Source organism: Helianthus annuus, chromosome 4 (genome assembly GCF_002127325.2).
Source record: "Helianthus annuus cultivar XRQ/B chromosome 4, HanXRQr2.0-SUNRISE, whole genome shotgun sequence".
NCBI classification, from domain to species: Eukaryota; Viridiplantae; Streptophyta; class Magnoliopsida; order Asterales; family Asteraceae; genus Helianthus; species Helianthus annuus.
This window is the reverse complement of record NC_035436.2, coordinates 123,913,527-123,931,255: the sequence shown is the minus strand read 5'-3', so window position 1 is coordinate 123,931,255 and position 17,729 is coordinate 123,913,527. Positions and strand designations below refer to the sequence as shown.

The window sequence follows — 17,729 nt, the reverse complement described above, 5'->3', positions numbered from 1 at the left end:
AAGCTTCCTACCTGAGAGTGAATCGGGTTCGAATCTTGCAGGGACCTTCTGTAAGTATTCTTTCGCATTTTTCATTCGTTTTAGCGTTAAAGTCAAACTGCGTTTGACTTTCTGCATTGACCAGTTTATGGTCAACACAAAGTTTGTTTGAACTTCATAACGTGAGCGTAATCACAATGGTTATAGTCCCTAGTGACTATACCCACTGATTACCACGTTATCTAGGCTTAGTGACGAGTCGTAGTTTCGGCCAAAATGCGTTTCCTCGCGTATTTTGTAACCAAACTACTATAGGGTATCAAAACCGTTTGTTTTGATTCCAAACCTGTTTTCTAACTTTACTAAACACGTTCTAGCATGTTTAGCTCGTCGCTTTTAGATTTGTGCTTGTTTAGGGTCGTAAAGGTAAGCGATCTAATCAATCGCTTATACTTTCGAACCCGACCCATTTGGTCGATCATTAGGATCCGACCAAACTCTTTAGATGACCATAGTAGTATAGGGAATAACCTTTTGAGGTTATACCTTATGGTCACGTCGTTTAAGTAGTTGTATGATAAGTAGTTCTTATGCCTTAGGTAAATTACCAAAATGCCCTTTTTACGTATAAATTCATTTTAAGCATATGTAACTTAATTTTTGACGTCTAAACTGATTTAACAACAATATTAAACATGTTAAGGCATATCTTGCTTGTCATAGGACTAATTAGGCGTTCCGAATGCGTTTTACGCAAACGACGCGTTAAAGTGGCATAAGCTACCTAAACGGGTCGTAATGGGTCAAAAGCACTTAGGTTAGGTTTCATTTTAGTATGTAGGCTTTGTTAGACCATATCATATGAGTTCCAATACTCATTTGGTTTACGAAACCTCGTACTATCCGATCCCCCGATTTAGGTCCGGTTATTAATGTAGATACCTATATAGGTGCCGTTTGATTCCGTGATCTTCTAGCATTGCTTGGTGTGTAACATTTGTGCCTGTAAACATCATGAACAGTTCAATTATCAATAAAATAATGTTATTTGATCCCAATGTTTGTTTGGTTGAGTTTTACATTTTTCATGTTTTGACTTTTGTTCAAATTCAAACTCTACATCGCTTTCTGGAAAATTATACGCAAACTGGTGCGTAAACGTACTCAGTTTAATGCGACAAATACTCCGGAACATCAACATATACTCAACGTACCTTAAATAACCTTTAGATAACTTAGAAATAAGTTTTGAAGGCTTTGGTATAGCAAAAACAAGTTAATTCGCTTACAGGGACTAGACTTGACAAACTGCGAAAGTATGCCAATTTGAACTGTAACGAGCATTCCGGAACATGTCCATAAGTTAAACATACCATAAATATCCTTTACATAGCTTAGAAATAGGCTTTGAGGGGTTTGGTATGCTAAAACAAACTTTTGGATCATTCAGGGACTAAAAGTGTCAAAAAGTGCATAAGTTTGCACTTTCGCGCATAACTTACGTTCTGAATACATCCGGACATCCAAAATTTATGTAAGCATCCTTATATTATGCCTTAGTGTTTGGCATAAGAAAAATCCATTCGTCGCGTCATTTGGATCGTCTTTCGCGCTTATGCGCATTCCGTCGTAATTAAGCGAACATCGCGATCGTACGGCCAAACGAGCCAACATCCGGAACATTTTTGGGCATGTTTCATGTCCACAATGTTTAGGCACCATTTTGGGGCCTTAAAGATGGCTTTACAGGTCTTAAAAGGGCTGGAAATAGCTTAAAAACACAACAGGGGCCAAATATGTAAATTCTGCAAGTGGTGCAGATCAGACGGGGCCAGGCGACCCGCGTAAGATCTGCACTCCCTTTCACGCGGGCCGCGTGAGGATGTCTGACAGAAAGATTTTGCATTTAATGCAAAATCTGGCCTTTCGTTCGATCAAGAGGCGATGCCTTTTCACCCAATGAAGGGCCAAGGGCCAAGTTCAGTGAATTTAACCATTGGACACATGTACGCACGAGATCAAGGCACGATATTCGATAAAACGATCCTAACGGTTCCACTTTTCCTATAAATACCCCCCCCCATTTGTGTAAAAACCCACAAGAATCAGATCTAAAGCTCTAAGTTGAAACCATTGTTTCATACCTGAGCTATTTGATCTTGATTAGCACTCGGGGACCCTCCGTAAGTCTTCTTTCGCTCTTTTATTCGCTTTTCGAGTCCGAAAGTCAACGTTTTGTTGACTTTCTGCATTGACCAGCTTTTGGTCGATGTGAAGTTCATGGAACTTCATAACGTGAGCGTGATCACGATGGTTATGGTCCGTAGTAACCATACCTACTGATCACCACGTTATCTAGGCTCAGTGACGAGTCGTAGTTTCGGCCAAAATGTGCATTCTTACATATTTTGTAGCCAAACTACTCGTGAGCATCAAAGCCGTTTGTTTTGATGTCAAACCTGTTTTCAAACTTAGTTAAGCATGCTCTAACATGCTTAGCTCGTCACTTTTAGTTTAGTGCTTATATAGGGTCGTAAGGTAAGCGATCTAAACCATCGCTTATACTTTCGAACCCGACCCATTTGGTCGGTCATTAGGGCCTGACCAAACACATTAGGTGACCATAGCTATAACCTTCCGAGGTTATACCTTGTGGTCAAGATGTTAGGCGTTCCAGACGCGTTCTACGCGAACGACGCGTTAGGGTGGCATAAGCTACCTCAACGGGTCGTGATGGACCGTAAGCACTTAGGTTAAGTTTCATTTTAGTATGTAGGCTTTGTTAAACCATATTACACGAGTCTCCATACTCGTTTGGTTTTCGAACCCGCGTACTGTCCGATCCTTCCGATTTGGTCCGGTATATTAACATAAGCTACCTACTAGGTGCCGTTGGTATTCCGTGATCTTTAGCATTATCTGGTTATTATACAAGGAACTCAAAGCAATCTCAGGTGAGTACATAGAACCCCATCTTTTACTGTTTTCCAAACTGTTTTGGGGTGAAACACATGTGCCTATCTGTTACTTTCATGCTTTCATGTTTTCACATCGTATATCTGCTATGCTCATTAGTACATAATAGTACATGATTTCATTACATTTTATGCTATGTATGCCCATTGTGTACATACTTAGTACATTGATTTACATTACATTTGCTATTGCATATGTTTACTCAGCATATGGACACATTGATTTACATGCACATTTCTGCTGCATATGTTTACTCAGCATATGGACACATTGATTTACATGAACATTTCTGTTGCATATGTTTACTCAGCATATGGACACATTGATTTACATGCACATTTCTGCTGCATATGTTTACTCAGCATATGGGCACATGCCTTCATTTTGTTATGACATTTGGTTTGTTTAACATGGGACAATACATTCATTAACATTAGCTACGCCGTTCGTTAGTAGGTAGTGGTACCATAGGAATTGACAACTCCCATTCCTGAAGTCCTGGGTTTGATAGGACTGGTAGGAATGACCGAATTCGATATACATAACTTAGATAAACCTTTAATTTGTTTAAGGGTTTATCGCCGCAGTCTCAAGGCTTGGATGTATGCATAGTTTACAATACCACATAAATGTTAATATCAATAGAGCATGCATTTTCCGCAGAACATAACGTTGATTTAAACCACGTTTTACTTCAACGACTTGTTTTGTGCATATGGTTTAAGTTGATACATTTCGCTTACCATACATGATACATTTTGGGATGCACATTACATGATTTACATTGAACATAAACACGTCGACATTGACATACACATTTGGTGGTTTACATTTGAACATAAACATTTGACATGGTTTACAATAACACTTGACATTTGGTTTACACATGAACAATTTACATGGTGGATTGGTTTGGGTAAATGATTTAAGTAACGTGGCGTATGTAATATGATACAAACATGGTGGATACGCCGCTGGTACTTCCTATATATAAATGTTTGTATAATGTTACATATCGTGGCGTTATCTAAGTCATTTCAGTTTAGACACATTACATTTTACATAAATAACATATTCTTCACAAGACATTATTTTCACAAACAACTTATCTTATTCAACTCATTTTACTTGGTTATTCGTTTAACCTTGCACTTATCTATACATATCGTTGATGTTATCGTTTTTTTTCAAATGGTTTACAAAGCAAAACAAATTACAAGGTTCATGACTGACTGTTATTAAACATTTCTTTAAGCTCAAGTCATGAATCCCATTTTCACAAAAACCTATGTATCTCACAGGAATTTTTATGCTGACGTACCTACTTTCACATGTGTTTTCAGGAGCTGTTCCATAGGACGATGAACACGACACTAGGGCGGACCTGTGCCTTAGAGACTAAAAACTGAAGATAGAACTAGAATAACTGTGTTTTGGATTCGGTACTTCCTTTTAAGACAATGTAACACCCTTGTTTAATAAATAAAATGTAACTTTAATTTCCATGGTTGTATAACAATTAATTCTGTCCACAACACTCCCCGGCGTTTCCGCCCCGGTTGCATGTTACACGCGGCCGGGGTGTGACAGAAGAGTTGGTATCAGAGCCAATGGTTATAGGGAATTAGGTTATTAGTAATGCTTTGACCTAGACTATAACTTTCTAGGACCCTAACACAAGTTATCTTGTGTTTAGAGTTTAAAACATGCACATCACCTATCCTTAGGTGATAACCACAACGGGAACTTCGGTTCCGAATCCGCTTTGAAAATTAATCATCTGTTCTAGGATGATTAATTACTAGGTTTTGAACCCTCTGTTATAAGGTTTTGAACCCTCTGTTATATGGTTTTGAACCTCTTTGGATTTCAAAAAACCCGTCAAAGTTTTGGGTTAATAGTGTGAACACGTGCGAACTGGAAGAGTGAATGCCTGTACCCTGGGTTTTCTGTCTAAGGCTAGAGTGTTCGTACAAATCCACATAATCGGACCAGTCACTCTTACCTGGGAACTCTTGGGGTGAGTGTTCACTTATAGGCAAGCATGTCTTCGCGATACACTAATTCTGACCCATTCACTTTGACTAGACATTTCATGTCGCTTGTTTGCTTTGCGATGCATTACTGCCATCTTTGCTTTTGATAATATTGCTTCATCTCATTCTCTACATCCAATCATCTCACTCGTTTCGTTTCATGTTTTTCTCTTCTAGAATGCCTCCTCGACGCGACAACCAGATAGCTACTGCCGAGCTGGCGGAGATTATTGCGCAGCAGATGGCTGCTCAATTTCCGAATCTCTTTGCTCAATGGAACCAGGCCAACAACAACAACAATGGTACATGCAAATACAAGGATTTTAGCTCGGCTAAGCCACTCAAGTTTAGTGGTTCTGAGGGAGCAATTGGGCTTCTTCAGTGGTTCGAGAGCATTGAGAACACTTTCCGTCATGTGCAGTGTCCTGACAATCGCAAGGTCGAGTTTTCTTCAAGCGTGTTTCAGAAGAGGGCTCTTACATGGTGGAATGGGGTTATGAGAGATCAAGGTGCAGAAGTTGCTCTAGCTCAAACATGGGCTGAACTGAGAGCTCTTATGATGAGGGAGTTTTGTCCTCGTCATGAGCAACGAGCGTTGGAGAAAGAATTTGATGTGTTGAAGCAAGATAGTGGCGAGCACAGGGCTTATACAGATAGGTTTGAGGAGTTGAGTCTTCTTTGCCCGACTATGGTTACCCCACTCGATAAGGCCATCGAAAGGTACATCGACGGCCTACCTGACTCAGTACAAGACATCCTTACTGGTAGCAACCCTACCACACTCCGTCAGGCAATCGAGTTATCAGCGACGTTGACTGAGTCGCAGATCCGAAAGAATAAACTACACAGGAAGGGTGACAAGGGCAAGAAGCAGTCGGCTGACAAGGAAGATAACAAGAAAGGTCAGAACAAGAAGGGAAAGGATTCTGGTTCCTCAAAGGGGTCAAGGAAGCGTAAGGCTTCCCAAAATTTTGCTGTGACTGCCCAAGCTAACTAGGCAGCTCCCAACCAAGCCGCACAGCCTCCAGCCAAGAAACCCTATTCAGGAAGTGCACCTTTGTGCAATCGATGCAACAGTCACCACCAGCCACAATATCAGTGCCGTTTCTGTACTAACTGTGGGAAGTCGGGTCATCTTGCCGATGTTTGTCGGTTTGCTCAGAATCACGCAGTCCAGAACCCTGCTCAACAGGTTGCTCAGCAACAGGGTCAGGCTGCACGACCAAACTACCCACCAGGTGCATGTTATAATTGTGGGGATCTGACCCACTACAGAAATCGGTGTCCAAGACTAGTCAACCAGAACCAGAATGCAAACCAGAATCCGGCACCGGCTCGAGGTCGAGTCTTCAACATGAATTCACAAGAAGCACAAGCAGACAACGAGGTGGTGAACGGTACGTTCTTTATTAATAATCAGCCAGCATCTGTTCTTTTTGATTCGGGTGCCGACAAGAGCTTTGTGCCATTGTCTTTTGAGACAATGCTTCGCGTGTCTAGAACGAAACTAGGTAAACCTTTGACAGTAGAGGTTGCCAGTGGTGAACCCATTGTTCTTAATTCCGTTCTACGCAACTGCCAGTTAAACCTTAACGACCATATTTTTCCTATTGACCTCACGCCAATGCAACTTGGAAGCTTCGACGTTATAGTGGGAATGGATTGGTTATCCAAGAATCACGCAGAGATAATTTGTTCTGAGAAGATTATTCATGTACCGCTGTCAACAGGCGAGATCCTGCAGGTTCGGGGTGAGAAGCCTGCCGGTGGCCTCAAACTCATGTCCTGTTTTAAAGCACGGAAGTATCTGCGAAAGCACTATGTGGCTTTCTTAGCACATGTTACAGCAGATAAAGGCAAGGGTAAGTCTATTTCAGATATTCCTGTCGTTCGGGATTATTCCGAAGTATTCCCTGAAGACTTACCTGGTCTACCTCCAGCACGCCAAGTCGAGTTCCGTATTGATCTCGTACCTGGTGCAAATCCCGTTGCCAGAGCTCCATATCGTCTTGCACCGTCCGAGATGCAAGAGTTGTCTAAACAGCTGCAGGAACTCTCCGACAAAGGTTTTATCCATCCTAGCTTTTCACCTTGGGGTGCTCCCGTACTTTTTGTAAAGAAGAAGGATGGATCTTTTAGGATGTGTATCGATTATCGTGAGCTTAACAGGCTTACCATCAAGAATCGATATCCCCTACCTCGCATTGATGATCTCTTTGATCAATTGCAAGGCGCTTCTTATTTTTCGAAGATTGATCTTCGATCCGGATATCATCAGCTCCGTGTGCATGAAGAAGATATTCCAAAGACAGCGTTCCGTACTCGTTATGGACATTATGAGTTCACAGTCATGCCATTCGGTTTGACTAATGCTCCTGCTGTTTTCATGGACTTAATGAATAGGGTCTGCAAACCTTATTTAGATAAGTTCATCATCGTTTTTATTGATGACATTTTGATATATTCTAAGACGCGAGCTGAACATGAGCAACATCTTCGTCTTACTTTGGAACTCCTAAAGAAAGAACAACTTTTCGCCAAATTCTCCAAGTGTGAATTCTGGCTTAAAGAGGTTCAATTCTTAGGACATATTGTCAACGAACAAGGTATTCATGTAGATCCCTCCAAGATCAGTGCGATTAGGGATTGGGATACACCTACTACTCCTACTGAAGTTCGTTCTTGTCTTGGTCTAGCGGGTTATTACCGCCGCTTCATTGAGAATTTCTCAAAGATTGCAGTTCCTCTAACTGCTCTAACTCAGAAGAACAAGCCATTTGATTGGGGAGTCAAACAAGAGGAAGCATTTCTGACTTTGAAACAAAAGCTTTGCGACGCGCCTGTCCTAACATTGCCTGAGGGCAATGATGATTTCGTCGTTTATTGCGACGCATCTAAATTAGGCCTTGGCTGCGTCCTGATGCAAAGAAACAAAGTCATAGCATACGCATCAAGGCAGTTGAAGATACATGAGAAAAACTACACCACTCATGATCTTGAGTTGGGTGCAGTTGTCTTCGCCCTTAAGATTTGGAGACACTACTTGTACGGTACAAAATGTGTGGTTTTCACTGACCACAAGAGTCTTCAACACATCTTCAACCAGAAAGAACTCAACATGAGGCAAAGACGTTGGGTTGAACTTCTAAATGACTACGACTGCGAGATCCGCTACCATCCTGGTAAGGCGAATGTCGTAGCTGATGCATTGAGTCGCAAGGAACGTACTAAGCTTCATTGTGTTCGTGTCCAATCGGTTATTCAAGCCCAATCCGATATCCAAGCCCGTATATCCCAGGCTCAACAAGCTTGTGTTTCACAAGGCTTGATGGATAAGGAATTTCCTTATCACATAACTCCTGCTCTAGAGTTGAAGGACAATGGATCGTATTACTTCATGGACCGTTTGTGGGTCCCAAGCCAAGATGACCTTCGTACCTTGCTTATGGATGAAGCCCATAAGTCTCGTTATTCCATTCATCCTGGCTCAGATAAGATGTATAAGGATCTTCGTATTCAGTATTGGTGGCCTGGTATGAAGAAAGACATTGCCTTATACGTATCAAAATGCCTTACTTGTCTTAAGGTTAAGGCTGAACATCAGCGTCCTTCTGGTTTATTAGAGCAACCAGAGATCCCAGTTTGGAAATGGGAAAACATTACTATGGATCTCATTACTAAACTCCCGCGCACAAAGAAAGGTCACGATACCATCTGGGTAATCGTTGATCGTCTTACTAAATCAGCACATTTCTTGCCAATCCGTGAGGATTATTCGGCTGACAAACTTGCTCAAATCTACGTGGATGAAATTGTAGCTAGACATGGTGTTCCTTTGAGCATCATTTCTGACAGAGATGCTCGTTTCACTTCTCATTTTTGGAGAACCATGCAATCTGCTATGGGGTCTCAACTTAATCTGAGCACAGCTTATCATCCGCAAACGGATGGTCAATCTGAAAGAACAATCCAGACACTGGAGGATATGCTTAGAGCTTGTGTGATCGACTTTGGTGGTAGTTGGGATTCACATCTTCCGTTGATTGAATTCTCCTACAACAACAGTTATCACTCCAGCATCAACATGGCTCCTTTCGAGGCTCTCTATGGTCGAAAATGTCGTTCACCAGTCTGCTGGAATGATATCGGTGAGGCTCAGCTTACTGGACCTGCCATCATTCTATAGACAACAGAAAAGGTAAAGAAAGTACGTGATAACCTTCAGACAGCTAGAAGCCGTCAGAAGAATTACGCGGACCTAAAACGCAAACCCTTGGATTTTCAAGTCGGTGATCGTGTATTACTTAAGGTCTCACCTTGGAAAGGTGTGATCAGATTTGGAAAGAAAGGAAAACTTGCACCTAGATATGTTGGACCATTCAAAATCGTCGAAAGAATCGGTAAGGTAGCCAACAGACTTGAGTTACCTCCTGAACTTGGAAATGTTCATCCAACCTTTCACGTGTCCAATCTCAAGAGGTGTTTAGCTGATGAAAACCTCCACATACCGCTTGACGAAATTCGTGTTGATAAAACACTGAAGTTTGTTGAGAAACCGGTAGAAATCATGGAACGTGAAGTCAAGTGGCTCAAATGCAAGCGCATTCCTTTGGTCAAGGTTCGCTGGGAATCTAAACGTGGACCCGAGTTTACTTGGGAACGTGAAGATCAAATGAAGGCAAAATATCCGCATCTTTTTCCATCAGTTTCCTCTAAATAAATTTCGGGACGAAATTTCCACAAGTAGGGGAGACTGTAACATTTGTGCCTGTAATCATCATGAACAGTTCAATTATCAATAAAATAATGTTATTTGATCCCAATGTTTGTTTGGTTGAGTTTTACATTTTTCATGTTTTGACTTTTGTTCAAATTCAAACTCTACATCGCTTTCTGGAAAATTATACGCAAACTGGTGCGTAAACGTACTCAGTTTAATGCGACAAATACTCCGGAACATCAACATATACTCAACGTACCTTAAATAACCTTTACATAACTTAGAAAAAAGTTTTGAAGGCTTTGGTATAGCAAAAACAAGTTAATTCGCTTACAGGGACTAAACTTGACAAACTGCGAAAGTATGCCAATTTGAACTGTAACGAGCATTCCGGAACATGTCCATAAGTTAAACATACCATAAATATCCTTTACATAGCTTAGAAATAGGCTTTGAGGGGTTTGGTATGCTAAAACAAACTTTTGGATCATTCAGGGACTAAAAGTGTCAAAAAGTGCATAAGTTTGCATTTTCGCGCATAACTTACGATCTGAATACATCCGGACATCCAAAAATTTATGTAAGCATCCTTATATTATGCCTTAGTGTTTGGCATAAGAAAAATCCATTCGTCGCGTCATTTGGATCGTCTTTCGCGCTTATGCGCATTCCGTCGTAATTAAGCGAACATCGCGATCGTACGGCCAAACGAGCCAACATCCGGAACATTTTTGGGCATGTTTCATGTCCACAATGTTTAGGCACCATTTTGGGGCCTTAAAGATGGCTTTACAGGTCTTAAAAGGGCTGGAAATAGCTTAAAAACGCAACAGGGGCCAAATATGTAAATTCTGCAAGTGGTGCAGATCAGACGGGGCCAGGCGACCCGCGTAAGATCTGCACTCCTTTCACGCGGGCCGCGTGAGGATGTCTGACAGAAAGATTTTGCATTTAATGCAAAATCTGGCCTTTCGTTCGATCAAGAGGCGATGCCTTTTCACCCAATGAAGGGCCAAGGGCCAGGTTCAGTGAATTTAACCATTGGACACATGTACGCACGAGATCAAGGCACGATATTCGATAAAACGATCCTAACGGTTCCACTTTTCCTATAAATACCCCCCCCCATTTGTGTAAAAACCCACAAGAATCAGATCTAAAGCTCTAAGTTTAAACCATTGTTTCATACCTGAGCTATTTGATCTTGATTAGCACTCGGGGACCCTCCGTAAGTCTTCTTTCGCTCTTTTATTCGCTTTTCGAGTCCGAAAGTCAACGTTTTGTTGACTTTCTGCATTGACCAGCTTTTGGTCGATGTGAAGTTCATGGAACTTCATAACGTGAGCGTGATCACGATGGTTATGGTCCGTAGTAACCATACCTACTGATCACCACGTTATCTAGGCTCAGTGACGAGTCGTAGTTTCGGCCAAAATGTGCATTCTTGCATATTTTGTAGCCAAACTACTCGTGAGCATCAAAGCCGTTTGTTTTGATGTCAAACCTGTTTTCAAACTTAGTTAAGCATGCTCTAACATGCTTAGCTCGTCACTTTTAGTTTAGTGCTTATATAGGGTCGTAAGGTAAGCGATCTAAACCATCGCTTATACTTTCGAACCCGACCCATTTGGTCGGTCATTAGGGCCTGACCAAACACATTAGGTGACCATAGCTATAACCTTCCGAGGTTATACCTTGTGGTCACGATGTTAGGCGTTCCAGACGCGTTCTACACGAACGACGCGTTAGGGTGGCATAAGCTACCTCAACGGGTCGTGATGGACCGTAAGCACTTAGGTTAAGTTTCATTTTAGTATGTAGGCTTTGTTAAACCATATTACACGAGTCTCCATACTCGTTTGGTTTTCGAACCCGCGTACTGTCCGATCCTTCCGATTTGGTCCGGTATATTAACATAAGCTACCTACTAGGTGCCGTTGGTATTCCGTGATCTTTAGCATTATCTGGTTATTATACAAGGAACTCAAAGCAATCTCAGGTGAGTACATAGAACCCCATCTTTTACTGTTTTCCAAACTGTTTTGGGGTGAAACACATGTGCCTATCTGTTACTTTCATGCTTTCATGTTTTCACATCGTATATCTGCTATGCTCATTAGTACATAATAGTACATGATTTCGTTACATTTTATGCTATGTATGCCCATTGTGTGCATACTTAGTACATTGATTTACATTACATTTGCTGTTGCATATGTTTACTCAGCATATGGACACATTGATTTACATGAACATTTCTGTTGCATATGTTTACTCAGCATATGGACACATTGATTTACATGCACATTTCTGCTGCATATGTTTACTCAGCATATGGACACATTGATTTACATGAACATTTCTGTTGCATATGTTTACTCAGCATATGGACACATTGATTTACATACACATTTCTGCTGCATATGTTTACTCAGCATATGGGCACATGCCTTCATTTTGTTATGACATTTGGTTTGTTTAACATGGGACAATACATTCATTAACATTAGCTACGCCGTTCGTTAGTAGGTAGTGGTACCATAGGAATTGACAACTCCCATTCCTGAAGTCCTGGGTTTGATAGGACTGGAAGGAATGACCGAATTCGATATACATAACTTAGATAAACCTTTAATTTGTTTAAGGGTTTATCGCCGCAGTCTCAAGGCTTGGATGTATGCATAGTTTACAATACCACAAAAATGTTAATATCAATAGAGCATGCATTTTCCGCAGAACATAACGTTGATTTAAACCACGTTTTACTTCAACGACTTGTTTTGTGCATATGGTTTAAGTTGATACATTTCGCTTACCATACATGATACATTTTGGGATGCACATTACATGATTTACATTGAACATAAACACGTCGACATTGACATACACATTTGGTGGTTTACATTTGAACATAAACATTTGACATGGTTTACAATAACACTTGACATTTGGTTTACACATGAACAATTTACATGGTGGATTGGTTTGGGTAAATGATTTAAGTAACGTGGCGTATGTAATATGATACAAACATGGTGGATACGCCGCTGGTACTTCCTATATATAAATGTTTGTATAATGTTACATATCGTGGCGTTATCTAAGTCATTTCAGTTTAGACACATTACATTTTACATAAATAACATATTCTTCACAAGACATTATTTTCACAAACAACTTATCTTATTCAACTCATTTTACTTGGTTATTCGTTTAACCTTGCACTTATCTATACATATCGTTGATGTTATCGTTTTTTTCAAATGGTTTACAAAGCAAAACAAATTACAAGTATCATGACTGACTGTTATTAAACATTTCTTTAAGCTCAAGTCATGAATCCCATTTTCACAAAAACCTATGTATCTCACAGGCATTTTTATGCTGACGTACCTACTTTCACATGTGTTTTCAGGAGCTGTTCCATAGGACGATGAACACGACACTAGGGCGGACCTGTGCCTTAGAGACTAAAAACTGAAGATAGAACTAGAATAACTGTGTTTTGGATTCGGTACTTCCTTTTAAGACAATGTAACACCCTTGTTTAATAAATAAAATGTAACTTTAATTTCCATGGTTGTATAACAATTAATTCTGTCCACAACACTCCCCGGCGTTTCCGCCGCGGTTGCATGTTACACGCGGCCGAGGTGTGACATGGTGGTTATCCTAGGACTTCTAAGCAATCTGAAGTGAGTACATAGACCTCTCTTTTACTGTTTTTCAAACATTTTGGGGTGAAACACATGTGCCTACTTGGTACTTTCATGATTTCATGCTTTTATATCATATACTTGCTATGTTCATTAGTACACTATTAGTACATGATTTCATTGTGTTTTTACTATGTATGTTTACTTAGCATACTTAGTACATCGTTTTACATGACATTTCATGCTATGTATGTTGATCATACTTAGTACATTTTACATCACATGCTATGTATGCCCATTGTGTGCATATTTAGTACATCGTTTTACAAGACATTTTATGCTTTGTATCATGCTATGTATGACCATTCGTCACATACTTAGTACATTGTTTGTGCATTCTTACCTATGGTTTGGTGATTACATATTTCACTTGCCATACATGACATTTTGTTTACACATTACTTGATTGACATTTGACAACGGTTTAGACATGGGCAATTTACATTGGTGGTTTATGTGGGTAAGTGATTTGAGTAACGAGACGTGTGTAATGTGATACAAGCATGGTGGATACGCCGCTGGTACTTCCTATATATAAGTGCTTGTATTATATTACATGGCGTAGCGTTATTTAAATCATTCATTTGGATTTATACATTGTTATACAAATAACATATTTTTCACAAGACATTGTTTTACAAAACAGTTTGTTTTATACAAACTCATTTTCACTTGGTTATTCATTTAACCTTACATCATTTTTAACTATACATATCTATCATCGATTTTCAAACATTTTATAAAAGCAAACACTTAAACTGGATTCATGACAAGTTTTTGGTTAAACATTTTCTTAAACCTAAGTCATGAATCCTGTTTTTCGTAAAACCTATGTACTCGCCTGCATTTTTATGCTGATGTATTTTCACATGTGTTTCAGGTACAATAGTTGATGATATTTGATGATGATATTGATGCATGCTCACATAGGATTGGACGAGGCCTTAGTGACATTAAAAGATGCAAGACTAGTTAATTTTTGTTATGTTTCTTTATTGTTAAGACATTGTAACTCATTTAATTCAATAAAACGAAATTTGTTTAATCCATGGTTGTGAAACAATGATTCTGTTACAACACTCCCCGACGTTTCCGCCACGTTTTGTTGTTTTACGTCGTCGGGGTGTGACAATATCCCAAAGTTCTAACCTTTGACAATTCGTCCACATCCCACCATGGAAGTGACATAATATCATGTAATTTCTCAAAGTACTGGACTCCGCATTCCCTCCTAATCGCATATGCATTAACTTGCGGTAAGAAACCCCAGCTAATAATGTCACCGAGAGATACGATTCTATCACGTTGATAATACTTCAGAGGACGTTTGAACTTTCTCTCGTGACTTTCTTTTAACAATTTCTTCCTTTCTTCCTTTGCCATGTCTTTCTGAGTGCCATCAAAGTTTTTATCTTTCAGAATTTCAGCAACTTTCCTTCGCAACTCATCACGATTCTCCTCAGTAAAGAATTCCATTAATGTTGGCAACTGTGAGGAATCTTCATTAACGCTTTCATCATCTGTCCAGTCTTCTACTTCCACTCTATCATACAAATCAGCATCTTCAACATACTGATACTCATACTCAGACTGATGATTTATGTCAAAGGCATTCAACTCTTCTTCAAACTCAGGATTCATTTCTTCTTCAAAATCGAATTTAAAGTCAGGATCCATCACGCGAGTCATTTCCTTAATTGCTTCCAACGTGTAAGTATGGAAATTCTATCCTTCTTCACGATAAGTATCTAACCTCAAGATCAATTTCTCAGCTTGTTGAACGTTCTCTGCATCACCTGACTCCCCCTGTCTATCAGCTCCCCCTGATTCTTCGTTCACAGAGTCATTCATCAAATTATCAACATTCTGTTCAGCAGAAGCTTCAGATACTTTCAACCCTGTACCACCCTGAGCATCATCGTCATCATCATCTTTTCCTGAACCATGACTGCTCGCAGAGTATACTTTCTCATCTTTGACATCTTCCTCTTCATCCTCCTCTTCATCATCTTCATCACTATCTCCAATCAATTCATCCATAGGAGTATAATCCTCAAATAGACCAGAAACAGCAGAGATAGGCTTGGGATTATCAACAACCATTGAAGGAACAATTGATCTTTCAGTCATTGCAGAACTACCTTCAACTCCTTTGCCTTTGTCTTTCATTTGTTCATCGATTTTGGCTTGACGTTCAGCTCTGAGCTCTTCAACTTGCAGCTCTTCAAACTTTTGCTCTACCGATGTTCCAAGCATGCCTTCAACAACTTTGTTCAGCATATAGAACTCGTGATCTCTTAACTCTTTAGCTGCTTCAAATTCTTTGTTCTTCAACTTGAAGTATTCATTTTGCTCATCTCGTCGAGCCTTTTCTTCTTCTAGCTCAGCAATTCTCACCTTCAAGATGTCAATCTCTGACTGATCAGAATCAATCTTTTTCACCAACTCTTTATTATCAATCTCCAACTTCTTCACACGCATTTCTAGAATTTTCTCCCTATCAGACACCTTCTTGTTTTCAGCGGCTAATTTCTTGTTTTCCACTAACACTTCATCCATCCTTTTCTCCAACTTCAACACTTGTTCATTGTTCGTAAAACCGAAGTCTCCGATATCTTCAAGATTATCATGTGGAGTATAAAGACCTTTGCTAGAAGAACTTGGTTGCATTTGGGTGAGTGGAGGGGTCTAAAAGAGTTCTTGCGAGGTGAAAAGGGTTTGTGTTGTGGAGGTGAATGATGTAGTGGTGATGGTTGTCTTGGAGGTGTTGGTTGTTTAGGTGGTGAGGATTGTTGTGGTGGTGTAGGTTGTCGGGATTGTGATTGGACTGGTGATTGTGGTGGTGTTGGTTCATGTGGTGGTGTAGGTGGTTTCTTGGTTTCCTTGGTTTGTTTCTTCTTTAGCACAATTTTTGGTTTTGATATCTTTGGTGTGACTTTGCGAATCTTTGGAGAAACTACTTTCTTTCGAGCTCCGGCTTTCTTTCTGCCGCCTTGAGGAGATTGTGACACTGAGACGTGTTCTGGAGAAGGCACATAAGCTTCATCATCGTCCTTTTCTTGTCTCTTTCTCTTTCTCAATAACTTCTCTTGTTCTATTTCTTCCTGAACTCTTCGTAAACGTTCAGTTTCATCAATTTCATCATCTAAAGAGCTCGAGGAGCTTGTAGTATCTTTATCCACATCATCTCCTTCAATATCATCAACAAACTTTTCTTTCTCTTTCTGTGCTTCAACATTAACAACTTTATCAACATCAGCAACCACTGTTGGCCCTGTCTCTAAGACATCAGTATCAAACAAATCATCAACATTAAATGGATCATCTTCTGCAGCTACTACTGTTTCCTTTTCCACAGTAACCACCTGTTCATCTTCTTCAGGTTCATCAATCAAAGACGTTTTTGCAGCTTTCTTTTGCTTCTTCTTTGGTTGTGAAGAAGATCCCTCAGCCTTTTTAACAATAGGAGTGGCCTTTCTACGTCTTCTCCCAGTTTCTTTCAGATACCACTCATTCTTTGTGTTTTTGAAATCTTCAAGAACTTTCAACTCTTCAGCATACCCTGCCTCTTTCATTTCAGCTTCATTTCTCCAGTTCTGATGATCAACTGGATCTGGATCAGCGTAGTTAGCATCTTTTATAGACCCAAAGAATTCAACACTAACTTTCGGTTCTGGGTGATTCAGATGGTATCTCACAATCTGTTTAAGCGTATCATTGCTCATGTGTGATTGTATCAACAAGTCATCTTTTATGTTTCTATCAATCTCAGGATAAGCGTGATCAATCATCATCTGAATGAACCTCGGATACATCCAACTTCTGCTATCTATCTTGATATTCTCAGCCATGTAATGGAATACAATGTGTGAGAAATTGTACTTTTTGTTCAACACTAAAGCCGTAACCATATTCATTTGATAATCTCTCATCACATCATAACCTCCTTTCGTATGGCTCAAAGACATCAATACACAGTGTGTTAGTGCACCTACGTCTGCTGACTACGTCTTCTATCAAGTCTTGAAGGTTGAACAGATCAAACATGACACGGAATCCTAGATTAGATTGTTTGAACAGGGATCGCTTATATGTACAAATCTAGGGTCGCTTTTGTGTCATAGTTGGGTTAGGATCGCCTATGTGGACATGTGCTGGATCGCTTATGTGTCACTGTGTAGGGTCGCTCATACGGCATGTCGTATGAGCGGACCAGAACCTCTATATATAGGTCTGTAGAGCGATCCACATCAGTGAGTGAGAGGTGTATTGTTCCGGTACTCTGCCGAAGTGCTGTCTGAT

General features: G+C 40.1%; 2 protein-coding genes across 2 annotated transcripts; both read right to left on the bottom strand.

Moving 5' to 3' along the window:
* Positions 1 to 15,152: 15,152 nt before the first annotated feature.
* On the bottom strand, positions 15,153 to 15,986 carry LOC110892389 (glutamic acid-rich protein-like). Its single transcript, XM_022139555.2, has one exon. The coding sequence runs from the start codon at positions 15,984 to 15,986 to the stop codon at positions 15,153 to 15,155; it is 834 nt and encodes a 277-aa protein (XP_021995247.2).
* A 14-nt stretch (positions 15,987 to 16,000) lies between these two features.
* Positions 16,001 to 17,395, bottom strand: LOC118491542 (serine/arginine repetitive matrix protein 1-like). The gene has a single exon (XM_035989394.1). The coding sequence runs from the start codon at positions 17,393 to 17,395 to the stop codon at positions 16,001 to 16,003; it is 1,395 nt and encodes a 464-aa protein (XP_035845287.1).
* Between the last annotated feature and the right edge of the window lie 334 nt (positions 17,396 to 17,729).

Coding starts and splice junctions, on each gene's coding strand:
- LOC110892389 (XM_022139555.2), bottom strand. CDS start 15,986: ATGGATGAAGTGTTAGTGGAAAACAAGAAATTAGCCGCTGAAAACAAG.
- LOC118491542 (XM_035989394.1), bottom strand. CDS start 17,395: ATGTCTTTGAGCCATACGAAAGGAGGTTATGATGTGATGAGAGATTAT.